The sequence below is a fragment of the Scomber scombrus genome, chromosome 13 (genome assembly GCF_963691925.1).
Source record: "Scomber scombrus chromosome 13, fScoSco1.1, whole genome shotgun sequence".
NCBI lineage: Eukaryota > Metazoa > Chordata > Actinopteri > Scombriformes > Scombridae > Scomber > Scomber scombrus.
Window position 1 is genome coordinate 17032676 of NC_084982.1, and position 18070 is coordinate 17050745.

Sequence of the window (18070 nt, forward strand, 5' to 3'; positions counted from 1 at the left end):
TTCAAAAATCCATACTAAAGCCCTACTGCAACTTCCACCTAAAGTAGAGAAAAGTTGAAAAAAATATTACCATAGTATAAAAGCAATTCACCTTCCTCTAATTAAATCACACAATAAATGGAGATAGAGTGCTCAGAAAAGGTATAAAGGCAGGTATAAAGGTATATTGCAATAACTGAGACAGACGCTGTAAAAAGATCTGCAGCTCCTCATGGATGATTTGGCCTACAGTACACTATATGCTGTGTGCAAGGATATGAGATGAGCAGCCTGAAGCGCAGTAACTTGTTGCCACTGTTTCCAGAAAGCCCCTCCTTTGACATACTCTTCTGCCAGAGCGTCACTCGTAGTTCACTTCAGTCCAGACCTCTTTCCTCAGCTCAAATACACATTCACACACGTCCACTGTCATCCACACAAACGCTCTCGCACACACATACACTCACACTGTCCGCCTGTCGCTTCCAGTACTACTTTTCTTTCCGAAGACGCACAAGAAGACTTGTTGGATGTTACAACAGCTGCTGTTTTTTGTCTTTGTTTTCTACTTTTGTCATGTGAATTTAAAAAAGTTTTAAACTGCATTTTACCTCTCTCAAGGTGACAACTTTTTGGGAGGATCCTCTCACTTCACCAAACACGGAGCTAATGGGTGAATAAACTGATTAATTGCATATTCAATTTACGAAGCGCGCAGTTGGATTAAAATAAGCATTTTATAGGAGAGATGAACAATTCAGTGAAATAACTCACTCCTCCGGACCAAAGGATTTCAAGGTATGCTCTTGTCAACCACGACTATGCATTACAATAATCTATTCATCTCGAGAGCTTTTGGCAAAAGTGCGTAATTTACATCTTTGAGTTGAAAAGCTTTGTGCAGCTATCGCTCTACAGTTGGCTTGATGAATCTTAATGGTTGAAGTCAGTGTGTGCGCTTATGTGAGAGTCAGTGGATAATTGAGAGAAAGAGAGGGGAGGGGTGGCGGTGGGGTCCGCTTTTTGACGTGAATTTACTGATCTTCACTATCTGTCATTCATTTAATCTTATAGGCAGGCGCTTGTGGGTGTGTAGACAGCCCACATTTTTTTAGAGACAGTTGCAATATGTCAGTATGGCTACAGTGGGGGTCAAAGAATAACAGGTCTTAGGTGTTGTATACTTATTGCAAGTCCAATTGGAGATTTTGGTCTCTATAAATATAATTAACTTGCGTGAGTGAATGTGTGTGTGTGTGTGTGTGTGTGTGTGAGAGAGAGAGAGAGAGAGAGAGAGAGAGAGAGAGAGAGAGAGAGAGAGAGAGAGAGAGAGAGAGAGAGCGAGATCATGTCTGGATTTTTGCGTGGTCTCCCTGTGCTGCTGTTCCTGCTATCCATCAATCTTGACTTTCCTTTTCTCTTTGGCAGTGATAACCTCAGTGTAGCTGCTCCTCTTGTGGAGTGAAGATGTATCGGAGTGTGTGTGTGCTGGCGGCACTGCTGGCTCTGCTGGTGCTGACACTTGAGGTGCCCAGGGGTCAGGCCTGTCCCAGAAGCTGTAACTGCTACCAGGCCAGTGAAGTCCATTGTACCTTTCGCTCCCTGCTTGCCATACCACCTGGCCTGCCTGTACACACACGGCGCATAAACTTAGGGTAAAGGAACACACAAACACATGCTTGAATGTATGAAAGTATGTGTGTCTGCATGTAATAAGTGCACACACACACACACACACGCACACACACACACACACACACACACACACACACACACACACACACACACACACACACACACACACACACATACACACACACACATACACACACACACACACACACACACACACACACACACACACACATAAGATGTTAACTAAAGTGCTTTTATTTACCTTGCAAACACACACACAGAGTTTGAAATCAGGTATGAAACTGACAACACAGTTCAGAAATGAGCTAATGGAAGTAACTAGTTGTTGATTGATGTCATTGGTTAATGATGATGATTCCATTATGCTCCTGTAGGTTCAACAGTATCAGCAGGATCCATGACAGTTCACTGGCCGGGCTAAAGAAGGTAGAGCTTCTGATGCTCCACAGCAATGATCTCCACCATCTTCCAGATGCAGTGTTTCGAGACATGAACTCACTGCAGGTAAGCAGGAACATACATGCATAGAACCCCTCAATATTGCAGGAATAGGAATAAAAAGTTGCAGATAGGAAATGATGCAAAATACTGCCTGCTTCCTCTTCTTTTACAGTAGACCTATCTCTCAGGCAGCTAACAGCAGCCAACACTAAAAGTACCCTGAGCTTTCTTTTGCCAAACCAAACTATCAATGCTGGGTTATAAAATATATGGCTATCAATTTGAAAACAAACCAGTATTTCCTCACATACTTAACATTTGACTCTTCAGAAATTAGTGTTAGTGCAGGACACAGTTGCAATAATGAACCAAGAGCAAGTCTCCATAAAATATACCTTCATCCCTCCCCAGCCTCAGGCAGGGTCATGCAGGGACTCCTGTACAATTGTATGTACTTGTTACATAAGACTCTTTAACATTTTGCATGTGCAGTTCATGTTTAGTCTGCCTGGCTCTCTACAATTATGAGATATTAATATATATTAACTGACAGAAGAAATTCCAGTTTTTAACAACATGAATAGAATGAATATATTATTTGTTGAAATATCGAAAGGCTTCGGTGTAATTTAGAGAGGACCCAACACTGATAAATGTCCCTGACTTGTGTTTATGTTTAATTACAAATGGATACATAAAAAGTGAAAAAACTAAAAGAGCAGTTTACATGATTCTGCTCACATTTTTCTAATTTATGTACAGCTAGCCCATTGCATAATTTATGTGCTGTCATTCTTCACACTGCTCGATGACAGGAATCGCACTGGACATTTTAGCAGCAACCTAAGGGCAGAGTTAGCAGTCCATGAGGAAGTGATATTACTCAACATGCAATTGTTGCCTTCATCTCCCAGGCAGATGCTTATATATTTGCCATTGCCTTTTAATAGGATCCATAGTTCCAAGTGCTGACATTGTCACGTGTTAGATCTGTCAGCAGCTGGAACTTTTCCAGCTAAGTAGTCTCCCTGGAGAGCAGATTTATCATAAGCCACACAGGAACACAATTTCACAACATGGTTTTCATGGTGTGCCTTCTTAAATTATAGTGGGTTCTCCACACATGACTAGAATAGCAATAGATCCCCTGGAGTCTTCTGCTTAGGATAAAGGGCTGCATTTCATATTTGAAAAGTTGAGGACCCCCTCTGCAAATATATCTTTTTAGTTTTCCCTGCTTTGACCTGATAAACATGCAGCATGAATATATTGTGTGGTTATATGCTGCTGGAAGATTTCCTTATATTTTTGCTCAAATTTACACAGGGTGCAGTCAATCATTTCCAGTTACAAAGAGTTTAGTCACCCAATCCTTCATCCTCACTTCAATCACCCTCTCATCATTTATCATAAATCCAATTTAAAAGCATGTGGTGTCCAGGGACAGAATTATGATCATAGCATATATTTGGTTTCTTCATCAGCTTTGATGTCTTTAATTTGATTGCTCTCAATCATTAATTTCTTCTGCTCACTCCATTTCCTCCACCCCCACAGATATTAAAGCTGAGCTATAACAAGCTGAGAGAAATCCCTTCATCTCAGACCTTCTCTGGCCTGACCTCGCTGCTGCGTCTGTACTTGGATCACAACCTCCTCCAGCATATCCACCCCCGGGCCCTGCTCCAGCTGCCTAGCCTCAGGCTGCTACGTCTGCAAGGGAACAGGCTACATCAGCTACATCCCCACACTTTGTGCACGCTGTCCCTCCTGAATACATATTACTTCTCTACACTCAGGTGAGCTTTAACACCTGAAGCACATAATGTAGTAATCAGTGTTGGGGAAGTTATTATATCTTCAAAATTATGTTTTAAAGTAAGCAGATATGCCCATACTGGTGGTTCTGAGAGTAAGGAGACTTGTCTTTGCCTGTAAAGTCTGTGATTGGGCAAAAATTCAAAAACAATCAACTTAATTTGCATTTTTTGCCAAAAAAAAAAAACAGTGATGGCAAATTACCCTTATTATCAACAAATACAGTTAAAAAGGTGAAATTCCCAAATCTGGCTGTGACTTTTCACAGAAAACAAATCGTAACATTTCCATTAGTGGTTATTGGTATTTATATACATAGCATTGTCTCTTCAACCTCATTCCGATCCACTCATAGTAATCCTGTGTTCATAGTATTATCATTTATGACTTGGGTCTGATAAAGGTGATGATGAAAATGATTTAAAAAAATGATGGATGATTTTCTCACCTTTCATCTGTCACGGCCCCCTCCCACTCATTCATCCATTCCTTCATTCCTCTTTGACTTTGATTCAACCTCTGTGTCCTCCCTCTCTTCCCCCTCCTCATCGCAACCTCTTTTTCACTGTCTTTCCCTCCTGTAGACACCTAGACCTGTCCAACAACAGTCTAACCACTCTGCCCAGAGAGACCTTACAAACTGCACCCCTGCTGGAGTCTCTTGTGCTGCAGGCTAATCCGTGGAGTTGTGACTGTAGGATGAACTGGTTTTTCCCTTGGAGTCTGGCCCACCCAGGTGACTATCATGTCTGCAGTATCATTTTTTTCTCTTGGTGTTTTGTCTCCCACATACAGTCCATTAACAATGGGAGTTTGCGATGCCTTTGATCCAGTTCAGTTCAAACAGATATGTAATAAGGCAGTGGTTAATGCAACATGTGGGTTGCTTGGGTGACTGAACGAGAGCAAAGAGATAAGATGAGAAGAAACATGGGAACTGACTAAGAAACAGGAAATTCATTTCTTGATATTTAAAGTCTGTAATATGTCTAGTAGCTGTGCAGTATGTCAAATCCAGCCAGATGATAGAAAGATGAGTTCAGTTTGAATTTAGACACATCTGGACTTGTTATCTCGATACCTTTGACATCTTTCCACCTGCTTTTCATTACTTGCTTGTCTCCATTTTCGCTCATTTTCAGTACTAGTTTGTCTTGTGGCTGTTATTGAGATGTGAAAGAAGGCAGGACTGTGAAATGTCTCTCATTGATATGCCAGATTTAACCTGCCATGACTAATCCATGATGACAGCATTGATGTGTGTGCAGGCAACTGAAATAAAGGCTAATGATTGCTGTGCAATAATGAAGTGATGCATATTTCTGATTTATGAGTAGATGAAGAAACCATACCTAATTAGTAAGAGATATAAAGGGTAATGGATGCTTAAAAAGATCTGGCATGACTAATATATGACTCTTTTAATATGTGCAGAGAGCTGAAATGCACACTAATACGTTTGTATAGGTGCTATGATGTTACACACTGTTGATACAGAAATAGTAAGGGTGCCTTTTGTGACATCATTTTCTCTGTTTCTTTCTTTCAATTAGGCATAATGAAATGCCCCAGTGGTCCTCAGTGTCCGATCTGTGCCTCACCCAATTCCCATCAGGGGCAGGGTTTACTTGAGCAGACCGAGCTATCTTGCGCCTCTCCCATAATACCCGCCCCGGGAAGAGGCAAACCTTTGGAGACAGACCTCAGTGAGATCCAGCCAAGTGAATCCTTCATAGAGCCTTTAGGCATTGCCTCTCTGGGCCTCTCTGACCAACAGGGGTACAGTGTTGATCTGAGCTGCAACATCACTCACTCTTCAGACTCTCAGGATATTGCTCCTCCTCCAGATCTTTCCCTTTCATCCTCTTCTCCTCTCCCTCTTGCTATGTCACTCTCCCTGGAGTGCCCTGTGGAGAGAGAGAGCTATGAGAATCTTTGGCGGATCCTGGCTTACTACAGTGAGACTGCGGTTCGCCTTGAGAGGGAGATTATGCTTAGTAAAGCCCCGACGCTGGCCTACCGCTACAGACAGACAACAGAGACCGAGGGATATTATCACACTGGAGTAAAAGCTTCTGTTAAAGTCAGACCGCAGTGGTTACTACAGCCAGCCATTAGCATTCAACTTAATAGAGCACAGTCGAATGCACATAGAGTACACCTTATATACTCAACAAGAGTGTCTGCTCATCCTGACCCTACTGGTCTTCCTTCAACATTCTCCCCAGCTGCTCATCCATGGGTGCTCATTTCAACTAATAATACCACCACAGCACTGGCAGCTGTAGCAGGCAGTAAAGTGGAACTCCCCTGCCCTCTTCTAAGCTCTGGTAATCCCAAAGTACAATGGATTCTTCCAGATGGATCCCAACTCGTCTCCCCCTCTAGTAGTCAAGATGGTAGACTCCGGGCCTCGGCCTCTGGGTTACTTCTACAAGAACTGCAGCTTTTAAATGCTGGGATCTACTACTGCATAGCCCAGGCTGGCCAGGATGTAGATGTTCTAACCCTGCGCCTAGCAGTAGCTGAGTCATCTGTTCCACCTTCAGGAGAGGAAGTGGGAACTCCTGTCATGGGAACCGTAGGGGAGCCCCTCAGTCTGTCCTGCAAAGCATCTGGTTCACCAGTACCATACATGAGTTGGGTGTTACCAAATGGAAATATAGTACGGCAGGGATTAGTTGTATCAGGTGGACTCACTATTCAATCAAATGGGAGTCTTTCTCTCTATAACCCCTCTTTGAAAGATGCAGGTTATTACCGCTGTATTGTGGTCAATCAGTATGGTAGTGACTCTCTGTCCATGCAGCTGGAAATAAACCCACGACATCCCCCACCACTGAGAACGTCATTTCCTAGAGGACCACAGTCAGCCGCTGGCCGGTCAACCAAGATACGAGCCCCTTTACTACGTCAAGTGGAGGAAGGATCGGGGAATGAAGAGGTGGAAGAAGAGAGAACTCTTGTTATCAACAGGAAGCGCCCAAGACCTCTCCAACCACCCCTGAACAGACGTTATCCAATTGGGAAACCCAGAAGACGTGGGCCTGTGAGAGACGGCTCCCTAAGAAGAGGAGGAGGGCCTGTATCCTCCATTGAACAGAGAAGAAACCATTATGACAACAGACATAGAATCGCCGCAAACAAACAAAAGATAGACCCTATGAAATGGGCTGACATACTGGCTAAGATACGCCAAAAGAATGTTCCCAATAACAACAGTCAGTCCATCACAGCAGAAAAGACCACAGCTGAACCGGTGGGTGGAGGCAAAGACGGATACACAGGAAAACATGAGGGAGATGATAATACAGAGATAGATAGAGCAGAAGGAGAAGGGATGGAAGCAGAAACTGAAGGGTCATCTGTTGATGATGCAACTTTACAAGAAGAAGGCCTACAGCCCATTTACCCTGTTCACACAGAAACACAGACACAAAGAGACACAAAAACAGACACTGAGACAGATACAGCGATAGAGAGGTCAACAAAAACACAGACAGATCTAGAAAATGAAACAGAGACACACATACAGGCAGAGACAGGTCCACAGACAGAAACAGTGACAAACCCAGACACACAAAAAGATCCCACCACCTCTAAGCCAGTAACTAGAATGAATGAAATTGTCTCAGAACCAGTTAAAGGAGAGGAACAAGAAGCAAGCCTCATTCCATCTAGATCCAGGTCTCCAAACCGCCAGCAAGGAGTCCTTCCTAATTTCGTGCCGAACTTGCGGCCTCAAAGCCCAGGGAACTCTCGCAGGAGGATTGGACAGAGAAGACGAATTATCAACAGGCATAGGGTTCGACCTATGACCCCACCCCGACCTCTGCCTGACCTTACAAACCCTAGGTCAGTAACTGTGACTCCTGACACGTCCACAGATCAAATGAATGTGTTGTTGATGGTGTCAACAACTACAACTCCAGCGACTTTATCAACACAGAGCGGCCGTAACAAGACTCTTATTTCTACTCCAAATGGTGTGGCTCTGTCTACCCCTCTTCCTAACACTCCTGGTGTCTCTACTTCCGAATCTGCCTTCCCCTCACTGACCCCCTCCTTCCCTAGCTCATTATCCCCTTTTCACACAAAGACACATATAGGCATGATGACTCACTCAGTAGACAGACCAGACATTGCAGTGTTCACTCTCCTTAACACTAGAATACCAGCATCCACTCCCTCTAATATCGTGACGACACAGACACACATGCCAGACACGCATGGCAGGACACACACACATGGCATACACCCACATACAGTCTCAGGAAAAGATGCTGATAGACCCCCAAGCAAACACAGTGAAGAGCTGGAAAGCAATTTGTTGGATGTATATGCATCCTCCACCACTCTCTCATCCACTCACTCCTCCATTGATTCCTCGGCAACAACTACTTCAACCACTCTCAAGAGAACTCATTTGACTAGTTCTGCTGGAAGCACTACAAGTATATCTACTACTGAAGCTAGTGACACACTTCTCACAACAACTACAATTACTCCTATTACTACAAATCCCATCACGTCAACTACAACTACTACAATTACTCCAATGTATAGCACCACTTCTACTTCTACTACTACAAGTCCTACTCTTATATCTACTGCTCCCACTACCACTATAACTTCTTCAACTAGCCCCTCTACCACTACAGCTACTCCCTCTACTACTACCTTCACTACTACCACTACCTCTACTACTAGTAGTAGTTCAATTTCATTCAAAGCTATTCCCACAACTCCTAAACCCACAACTTTTACTACTTCTACAACTACTAAAACTACTACTCTGACTCCTAGTACTAGTACCATCTCAGCCAAACATCCTCCAACTACTGTTAGGGCAACCACACCTTATACACCTTTTGCTACTTCCACAACAATGACTTCAACAAGCACCAGATCATCATCCAGAGAGAGGCCAAACGTGGGCCAAGTTGACTCCAGAGGGAGGCCTGTTTCTGGGACTCCTAACCAGAGTCGACTTCCTACTGACTGGAAGAACCCTGCAGCTAATTCTATTCCAGATTCACACAGCAGCAGACCAAACTGGCCACCCTCTCCTTCATTCCCTGCTGTACCTGGAGTGAGTTCAAATCCATTCAAATAACATCATATTGCTATTTTGTGGATAGTCTTACCCCAAATGGGTCTTAAAGCAAGCCCATACATTATGACGAGTAGAAGCCAAACTAAGATAACAATCTGTGCTTTATTTGTTAATTTAATTGCTAATTTATTTAATGTTTCCCTGTTTTTCTGCTCGTCATTCATTCAGTTGGTCATTTATTTAAGTGCAGTCTTAAATGTGGTTTGCAATTCATATATATATATATAGAGTCATTTGTCTTGTTTGTCATCTAAGTGGAACTCAAATTAACATTTATTTTCTAAGTGAGTGCTGGCCCAGAAAATAGTAACACACATATGCACATATACACAACACACAACTGTGCAAGCCCTTGGGCAAAAGCTTAGCAAAAATGCATAAGAGATCTGAAAATAGTCTAATCTGTATCCACATGACCTGCTATTAAACCGAAGGGATGTTTATGACAATTCTTCAATTTCATGGATTTTCCAGAGCTCTGCCAGAGTCACTTTCAGATCTAAAGAAGAGATGAAAAACACATGTTCCATAATCAACATTATGTGTTTGGAGAGCCTAATCGGAATGGATTTAAAAATATCAATTGTTAATTAATTCTCAGAGCACTATTGGCAAGCCTCAGCAAACCAAACTACTGGGCTCACCACCAATGAGTAATTCTAAATCACAGTATTGAATTTATGAACCGATTCCACAATAATGGCTAAAATCGCACTATTTAAAAAAATACAAGTAATTACAAAAACAATTTACAAAACAATTTACTGAAGAGTTTAGCTATTCGTGTCGGCATTTATCAGTTTTAAATTGGGTATTGACTTTTCTGAATAAAGATTTTGTACTGATGTGTAACGGTCTTAGTAGTACTAGTTCTCACTTTTTATTCATTGTAGCTATGCTCTCTGAAAAATTACAACTATGAGACCAACACAATGCTGCAGCTTTGCATGCTGAAGTACTTTCATTAGTGGAGCCCTGCTCTCATACGTCTCCTAAATAGTTTTTAAGACTCATTCATTTTATTATTTATTACTGTATTCACTACTATAATTTGTATAGTATCTTTTTCATAGGCCTCAGTGGTGAGATCTAGACCAAGGATTTCAGACCCACACATCAGGACAGTGTCGTTCCCAGCAGAGAGCACTGCCAGACTGGCTTGTGAAGCTCAGGGAGAGCCTAAACCCTCCATCACATGGACCAAGGTCGCCACAGGTATACAGCTAAGCACACATTTATTTCAGCATAAACATATGCACACAAACAAAACAGCATTCAATGCTAAACTGTACCTTACCTTCAATTAAACATCCACCTGGAAGGCTATTAAAACTGGTTCATGGGCTGATGTCAGCAAAGTTTTCCAGATAACTCAGTAAACCTGCTACCTGGAACAGACACCAGGCCTATACTTTTATTAATGCAAGGAAACATAGAAATGCTTGTTAGTCAATCAGAACTGAATTATACACACACATACAGTATGTATGTTTGTATATATATATATATATATATATATACATGTATATATGTGTGCGTGTGTGTGTGTGTGTGTGTGTGTGTGTGTGTGTGTGTGTGTGTGTGTGTGTGTGTGTGTGTGTGTGTGAATATGTGGTTATATGATTAAGAACTACAGGCTTTGCCTTTGAAACAGAATAAATAAAGGTTTGTATTTACATTCTGAAGTCACAGATGCAAAAGGAAATCAGTCTTAGCTTTTTATGAAGAAGTTGCACTGCAATGAAATAACCTATTAACACCCAGCATTACACACTGGCATACATACAATGGGCTTTTCTCTAGCTTGCCATGTGGGAAAGACATATTGCAAGAATTTAATGGAACATTTTTCGCACTGCATCACTGACTTTACACGCTGCGCCACTCGGCGTGTCCCTGTTCCTCCTTTCCTCTCTGTCTCTTACTCACTCTCAAACTTTCTTTCTCAACTTGCCTCAGTTTTCATGCTCTCTCTGTCTCTCTGTCTGACTGTCTGAGTGTTTGTGTCACTCTCTCCCTCAGGAGCGGTGATGTCAATCCACTCCAGGGCTCAACGTTTTGAGGTTCTGCCAAATGGCACCCTTGTTATCCAGAATGTTCAGCTGCAGGACAGGGGCACATACATCTGCAGTGCACAGAGCTTTCTGGGTCGTGACAGGTGAGGTTATTAATACCAGTCATGAAAATTAATGCACTATATACTATATACTCATTTATGACCATAAGACAAAATGTTTTTAATACCCACTGCATACGCCTAAGGCAAACTGCACTTTAAATGCTATTATGTATGCTGTTTTTCTTTTTAAAGGTACAAACACAGTCCAAACCCCTGATTCAAGACATATGCAAATCTCTGTATATGAACTTTGTCCATAATAAGACCAATATGTGTGGTCTATTTTAGTATAGTGTTTCATGTGCCCATGTTTCTATTTTGATTATATGATTATTTGATTCTATTATTTTACTTTGAACTGAGTTTTTTGGTATTTCACATGACATGACATCTACAGTTTGTTTTCATTTGAAATGCTAAAAATGTTATCATGTCTTTCTATATTGAATATGTGTGTGCTTTACTCTTCTATGACAGGTTGCTAACCACCCTGGAAGCGTGGACACGACCCCCGCGGATGCAGCTGGCCAGCTACAGAGAAACAACCATTCATCAAGGTGGAGAGGTGCACTTGGAGTGCCAGGCGGATGGCGTTCCGACTCCTTTGCTCTCTTGGGTCCTGTCGGATCGTTCTGTCCTGACATCCAATGCCCCCTCCAGCAGTCGCATCACTGTGGACAGAAATGGAACCCTTCATATCTCAGCAACTTTACCTACTGACCGGGGAGTGTATCGCTGTGTGGCCTCCAACTCAGCAGGTGCTGCCAGTGCATCTGTCCGTGTACATGTGTCCTCGTTGCCCCCAGTGATACAGCAACCCAGAGTCGAACACCTGCTCTTGTCTCTAGGGATGCCTGTTTATGCTCACTGCTCTGCCCGAGGTGCCCCGCCACCAACTCTGCGCTGGCGTATCCCAGGTGGGACTCTAGTTCGCCCATCCCAGTTTCTCCATGGAAACCTTTTTGTTTTACCCAATGGGACACTGCATATTCGAAAAGCTGGGCCAAAGGACTCAGGAAATTATGAGTGCACAGCAAGTAATGCTGTTGGAGCTGATAAGAGGACTGTGAAGGTAGAAGTCAAATGGGGAGCAGAAGGAGGAGGAAGAGAGGGAGGAGCAAGAAATGAAGGGGCAAAAGCAGTTGCTACTGAAAAAACACCATTACTTCTTAAAGAGAAAACTTTGTCCAATCCCAGTTACCCCTCAAAGCCATTCAACTCTGCTAGTCTCTCCCCTGTATTGCCCTCTGATAGATCCAGGACCTTGTTGGCCATCCCCAGCTCTTCTAACCCTCACCAAGGCAATTCCACTAAGTCAGCTCCCAAAATCAATAAAACAGTCACTGCCTCCCCCACACACTTTACTAACTTCAAGACAACAAAACTCTCCTCTCTCTCCCCACCCTTCACAGTGCCTGCAAGTAACACCAAACTCTTACCCAGCATTGTAAACAACACACGAGTTACTTCTTCTCCCCCCTCAGACAAAAGCAGAGCTTCAGCTGTTTTGCACTCCTTGCCTGTCTCTCCATTCAGCAAAGCCCGTATTGTCTCCACCTCACCCTCCGTCAATACTGTTCAGTATGGGGGTAATTTGCAGCTCCACTGCTCTGTAACTGGCAACCCAACTCCCATTATCATTTGGAGGACCCCCAGCAGGAAACTGGTGGACATGCACTTCAGGTACAGGGGTTGAGGGTGTGTAAGATTTTGTTGGTTGGACTATTATATCTTGTGTTGTGTCTCATTCTATATATCTGTTATTTGTGTCTATGTTCAAATTAAAGTTTTGATCGACGCATGAAGGTGTACCCTAATGGCACCCTGTCAGTCCAAGCAGTAACAGAGAAGGATGCTGGAGACTATCTCTGTGTCACACGCAACAAGGTTGCAGATGATTATCGTCTCCTGCATGTTTCCGTGGCTTCCAAGCCTGCCAAGATTGAACCCAAGCAGCCACTCAATCAGATGGTATTATTCGGTAAACCACTGAAGGTAAGCTAAATGAAAAAGAAGTAAATTATTATACATCTCTCTCCCAGTTTCCAATATGTTAATTTGAGAAACTATAAAAATATTATGATAAATGGCTTTCTTGGACACTTTATTATTTATTAAATTAATTCACTGACATATGAACACATTGGCAATACATAATTTTAAATAACAACTGAGACTGTGTTTTATTGTACACACTCACTTAAGACTTTTCCACCAATGGATTCTTCCACTCCTCCACTGTTAAGCTTTTTTGTTGAGGCTATGATTTGTGTGGAGTTTTATTTCTACTGCAGTTTGTGTGATGCCAACATTTTCCACAGCTTGGAGATGTGTTTTGTTTGTTTTTTGATCAAATGTACTTACTTTTTTGACTCAAAAAGAAAAGAAAGATCTGCCATATCATAGGCTGTTTTGAATAATCAACAGCAGCCTTCAGGGGATAGTACTTCACACGTGAATATTTAACAGCTCAATTAAATATACTGGGCTGATATGCAAGAAATATTATTGTGGGATTTTTTGCTTATTTAATTTATATATATGTGCTTTAAATTGTATTTTTAATGCTTCTAAATTTCTGGATGCTTAACAGTGTTTTTTGTAATGTGAGTTTACTTTTTGTAAGAGCCTAAGAAACCTAAATGTCCAGTACAGTATGTTTTTCTCCTTCTTACATAAAGAAGAAGTTGTTATTTCTCAACAGCTCAGAAGTTCAGCTCTCATTAGAAATAACAGGCACACAAACTTTTAAGAGATAACAGCATTTAACCAATGATCCTCTTCCTGGCAGGTGGACTGCTTGGCATCAGGACTGCCCGACCCAGCTGTCCGTTGGAGCCTGCCAGATGGAACCATGGTGAACAGTGTGTTGCAAGGGGAAGACAGAGGAGTGCGAGCACGGAGGCTGACTGTGTTTGACAATGGGACGCTACTGGTTCCAGTAGTGGGTATTGGAGAGGAAGGGGAGTACACATGTTATGCTGAGAATCAAGGAGGTCAAGACACCATGAAGGTATGACAACATTTCTATTTAGAGATGACTTAAGAATAATTTATCAAATGACTCCAATCCAATTATTAATTTCAGAAATAAAAACACAGCTTTAATACAAATAAAAGGATCTCAGTTATTGATTCATTTAAATTCATTCCATCAAGGTCAAAGTTAAGGTCATGATGACATCTCCACCAACCTTCACCGATGACAGAAGCTACCACGTTCTCAAAGTACGGCAGGGAGCGACCGCCATCATCCACTGCCAGGCCACAGGAGATCCCACCCCAACAGTGACGTGGTTTTCCCCAGCCCGCCGTGTCATCCCACGGAGTTCTGGTTCTGGTTTTTACTTTGAGCGGGTTGTGGTGGTTTCAGATGGAACTCTGGAGGTGCGTCAGGCCCAAAAGGTCGACACCGGAAACTATACATGCAGAGCAACCAACTCAGCTGGGGAGAGACACATGGTAGTGGGCTTGGAGGTGGAAATCCCTAATCATGGACTTGGTGGCCAGGTGGAAGGAAGAGGTTGGAGTACTGGCAATGGGCCAGGAAGTGATCATCGTACTAGAACAGGGGGCAACATTAATAATGCAGGGATAAGCCAGTATAGATTTACCAATGGTGTAACAAGCAAGCTTAGTAGCAATGACAGCAACAACACTGGCTCTAGCGATAGTAATGGCAGGATAAGAAACACTGTACCAAGCAATGGCATTAAAATAGCAACCAATGACTTTAATCCTGCCCTTAGGACTGATAGTCAAAATGAATTCAACAGGCATGTTGGTGTAATTCCAACACAATTTGGTAGTGTAATCAGTGTTGGGCTGAGTGGGGCAAGGAATTTAGGCATTAAAGCAGATAACACTGGAATAAATAGAAATGGACCTGGCATTATTAGTAGGAGTATTAGTGTGGGAAGTAGTCAAGGCACAGTTAGAGGAGATAGTGTTGAAAGGAATTCTGGGACTAGTAATAATGAAGTCAGTGCGATAAAGGCTAGTGATGAAGCAAGCACCAACAGAGACATTGGCAAGATAAGTGATTTTCCTAGAAATGCTGGTGTTTTTAGTAGCAGTGTGCCTAATTATGGAGCTGGCACAGGCACATTTAATGTCAACGGGTTCAGTAGGAGTAGCAATACAGGAGTGACCAATGATAAAACAAGGAATAGTGGTGGTATAAGTAGTGCTGGTCCAGGGGCTATTAATAACTCTGCTAACACAGTTGTGGGTGTGGTGACGACAGTGAAGCAGCGAGTGGCGAAAGGCCAAAATGTTCTTTTGCCATGCCCCTCCACCGGATCCCCTCCCCCCCGCCTGGCCTGGCTTCTGCCTGGTAACGGTGTGTTGCCAGCTCCTTACTATGGGAGCCGTCTGACTGTGCACCGCAATGGCTCCTTAGAGCTGAGGGGTGTGCGGGCGAGTGATGGTGGGACCTTGGTATGTGTAGTGAGAGGTGAAAGAGGAGAGACAAGGATACAGGTGGAGCTGGATGTCTTTGATGCACAAGAAGAGGCTCGATCTCCACCTAGGGGACCAGCTATGGAAAGACCTGGGCAGAAAAGTCCTGTTTCATTGGAGGGACCTCGCACAGGAGTCTCACTTGCTACAGCTCAGTCAAGGCCAGTATTGCCTGAGATGTTTCATCAAAGTATCCTAGTCACTCAAAAGCCTTTGCAGAGGGATAAACCTTCTCTTATTGTGCCTCGTCCAGTTGGCCCTCCCCCTCGTTCAAGTGGCCCTGTCTCAGAGCCAGCAGTGAGCACCAGATCAGCCTCCCTAGTGAGCATTATTAATGGAGAGACTCTTCGCCTACCCTGCCCTGCTCCTCAAACAGCTGGACACACCCAGGGATCTCTCTCATGGACCTTGCCCAGTGGCAAGGTGGTGTCCAAGGGTGAGAGTGGTGACTCAGGCCGATACTTAGTCCAAGAGGATGGGACATTTGTCGTGCAACAAGCATCTGTGTTTGACCGAGGCACCTACACCTGCAGATCCACCAGTTACGACTCCTCTTCAGTTTCAGTTGTCACGGTTCCTGTTATCGTCATCGCCTACCCCCCGCGCATCACAACAGGCCCCTCCCCTGTGACCTACACACGCCCTGGGGTTGCTGTGGAGCTGCCCTGTCTTACCATAGCAACACCCCGGGCAACGGTTACCTGGGAAACACCAGACCTGACACAGCTGAGGGTGATGGGTCAGGCTCGTATCTATGGCAACCGCTACCTTAGTCCTCAGGGTTCCTTGGTGATACAGAACCCGACAAGTAGGGATACAGGATTTTACAGGTGCACTGCCAAAAATGTAATAGGAGTGGACACCAAGGCAACATACCTACATGTTATATAATCGGTCAAAACAAGCACAAACACAGATACACACAGATACAAACATGGAGTAGACAGACAGAGACTCAAACACTCTTGCGGACTGGTGATTGAACTCCTCAGATGTTAACTCAATGTGTCCCTTATGCCCAAAGGAACTGCAAAACTCCATCCAGGAGATACTGTTGAAACTCAGAAAAGACACTACTAATATACAGCATAGGTCATATGTATGTGTTTTCTTACTGTATTATGTTTCAGTATTATATTGTTTTAGTATGAGGAGTTGCAAGATTCACAAGTGGAATCAGTGTTATTTGTCGCTTCATAAACATACTAATTGTGTTTAAAGAGGATTGTTGTATGTACATACATCACTTAACTCTTAAAAGCCCATTTTGAAATGGTGCTCAAGTTACAAATACTGATGATAGTAAGATGCACAGCAAATTGAAGATTTCTGTACAAAATGTAAATGCCCACAAATGTGCATGTACATTCTTACCTTTTTTCACAGTTTTAAACTCAATAATTGTTAAACTCAACAACACAAATCCCTGAAAATAAGGATGTTTTACTATCCATTTGTCAATTCACACTGAACTACAGTGTAATATACATTACTGGTTCACTTAATAATATGGACACCACACAGTATCACACAAGGGGCAGTTTGTCCTTTACAGCTGTCTATACTTAATATTTATGTTCTATTTGACGTCACATAATGTAATCAAATGTGATCTTGGTGTATATTTATAAAATATTTGACTGCTTCAAACTGGGACATTATTCACAAAAAATACAGGTTTTTAGAATTCAAATATGATATTTTCTATATTTGCAATTGAAGTGCTATACATTCTTTTTAAAAATGTATAAACAACATATTGCAAGGAGGTTGGATTTTGTTGTTTGACCTGATGTGCTTTTGTAGCATAATTTAAATTGGTAGCCTTATTTACACTTTAAATCTCTGACAGACAGATAATATAGGGCTTCAGCATTATGATCCATTTTGATGTCAAACTTTGACTGTTCTACCACTGTTGACTGTGTCTCATATTCTCACAGAATTATTTTTGCTTTTGGCTTATCCAATTATGTGAAGAGCGGTATTCATAATTATTTTGATTTCAAAGATTGTATAAATATGTGTTTGATTCGAGAGCTTGCCCTGAGTTTGTACACAGAGCTTCCTGCTCATGGTGATCCTGTTCCCTTAATCTCGTCTTTGATTTTTTCATTTTCTTCTTAAATTATTTGTCTTGTAAAGACTCTGATGTAAGACCAGTGTGTTGTGTTTCTTTGTCATAAAGAGAGAGAAGTTATTCAATATTATTATGTATGTTTGATGTCTGACTAGCCAATGATGAATGGTTGGTATATTTTTAACAGCTTCATTTTATAAATAAACATGGAAAATATAAGTGAAGTGTTTTAATCCATGAAATGTTAACAGCTGGAGCACAGTTTTGTTCAGAAATATTGCACAGAAAGAGAGAGAAGTCTGGTGTGAGTGTTTAGAGTCCGAGTGAGAAAAGAAAACACCTAGCGGGAGTGCAACAGCGAGGCAGGAAACTTTTCCTTCAGTATATTATGAGAACAGAA

The 18070-nt window shown here is 42.4% G+C and overlaps 2 protein-coding genes across 2 annotated transcripts in view; one reads left to right on the plus strand and one right to left on the minus strand.

Moving 5' to 3' along the window:
- arsh (arylsulfatase H) overlaps positions 1-18070 on the minus strand; it is a 208697-nt gene that overhangs the window by 150986 nt on the left and 39641 nt on the right. The window lies entirely within an intron of this gene.
- LOC133993102 (matrix-remodeling-associated protein 5-like) lies at positions 1447-16481 on the plus strand. The gene is made up of 11 exons (XM_062431959.1): positions 1447-1634; positions 2010-2139; positions 3634-3875; positions 4479-4630; positions 5448-8986; positions 10084-10225; positions 11033-11168; positions 11607-12812; positions 12917-13124; positions 13921-14142; positions 14289-16481. Exons 1-11 carry the CDS (start codon positions 1447-1449, stop codon positions 16479-16481), a joined length of 8358 nt encoding a protein of 2785 aa, XP_062287943.1.

What these genes read in the sequence shown, in the direction of transcription:
- LOC133993102 (XM_062431959.1), top strand. Translation starts at nt 1,447, where the DNA reads ATGTATCGGAGTGTGTGTGTGCTGGCGGCACTGCTGGCTCTGCTGGTG. An exon ending in AGCTTTCTGGGTCGTGACAG is followed by an intron (nt 11,169 to 11,606) that starts GTGAGGTTATTA and finishes CTTCTATGACAG; the next exon opens with GTTGCTAACCACCCTGGAAG. An exon ending in TATTCGGTAAACCACTGAAG is followed by an intron (nt 13,125 to 13,920) that starts GTAAGCTAAATG and finishes TCTTCCTGGCAG; the next exon opens with GTGGACTGCTTGGCATCAGG.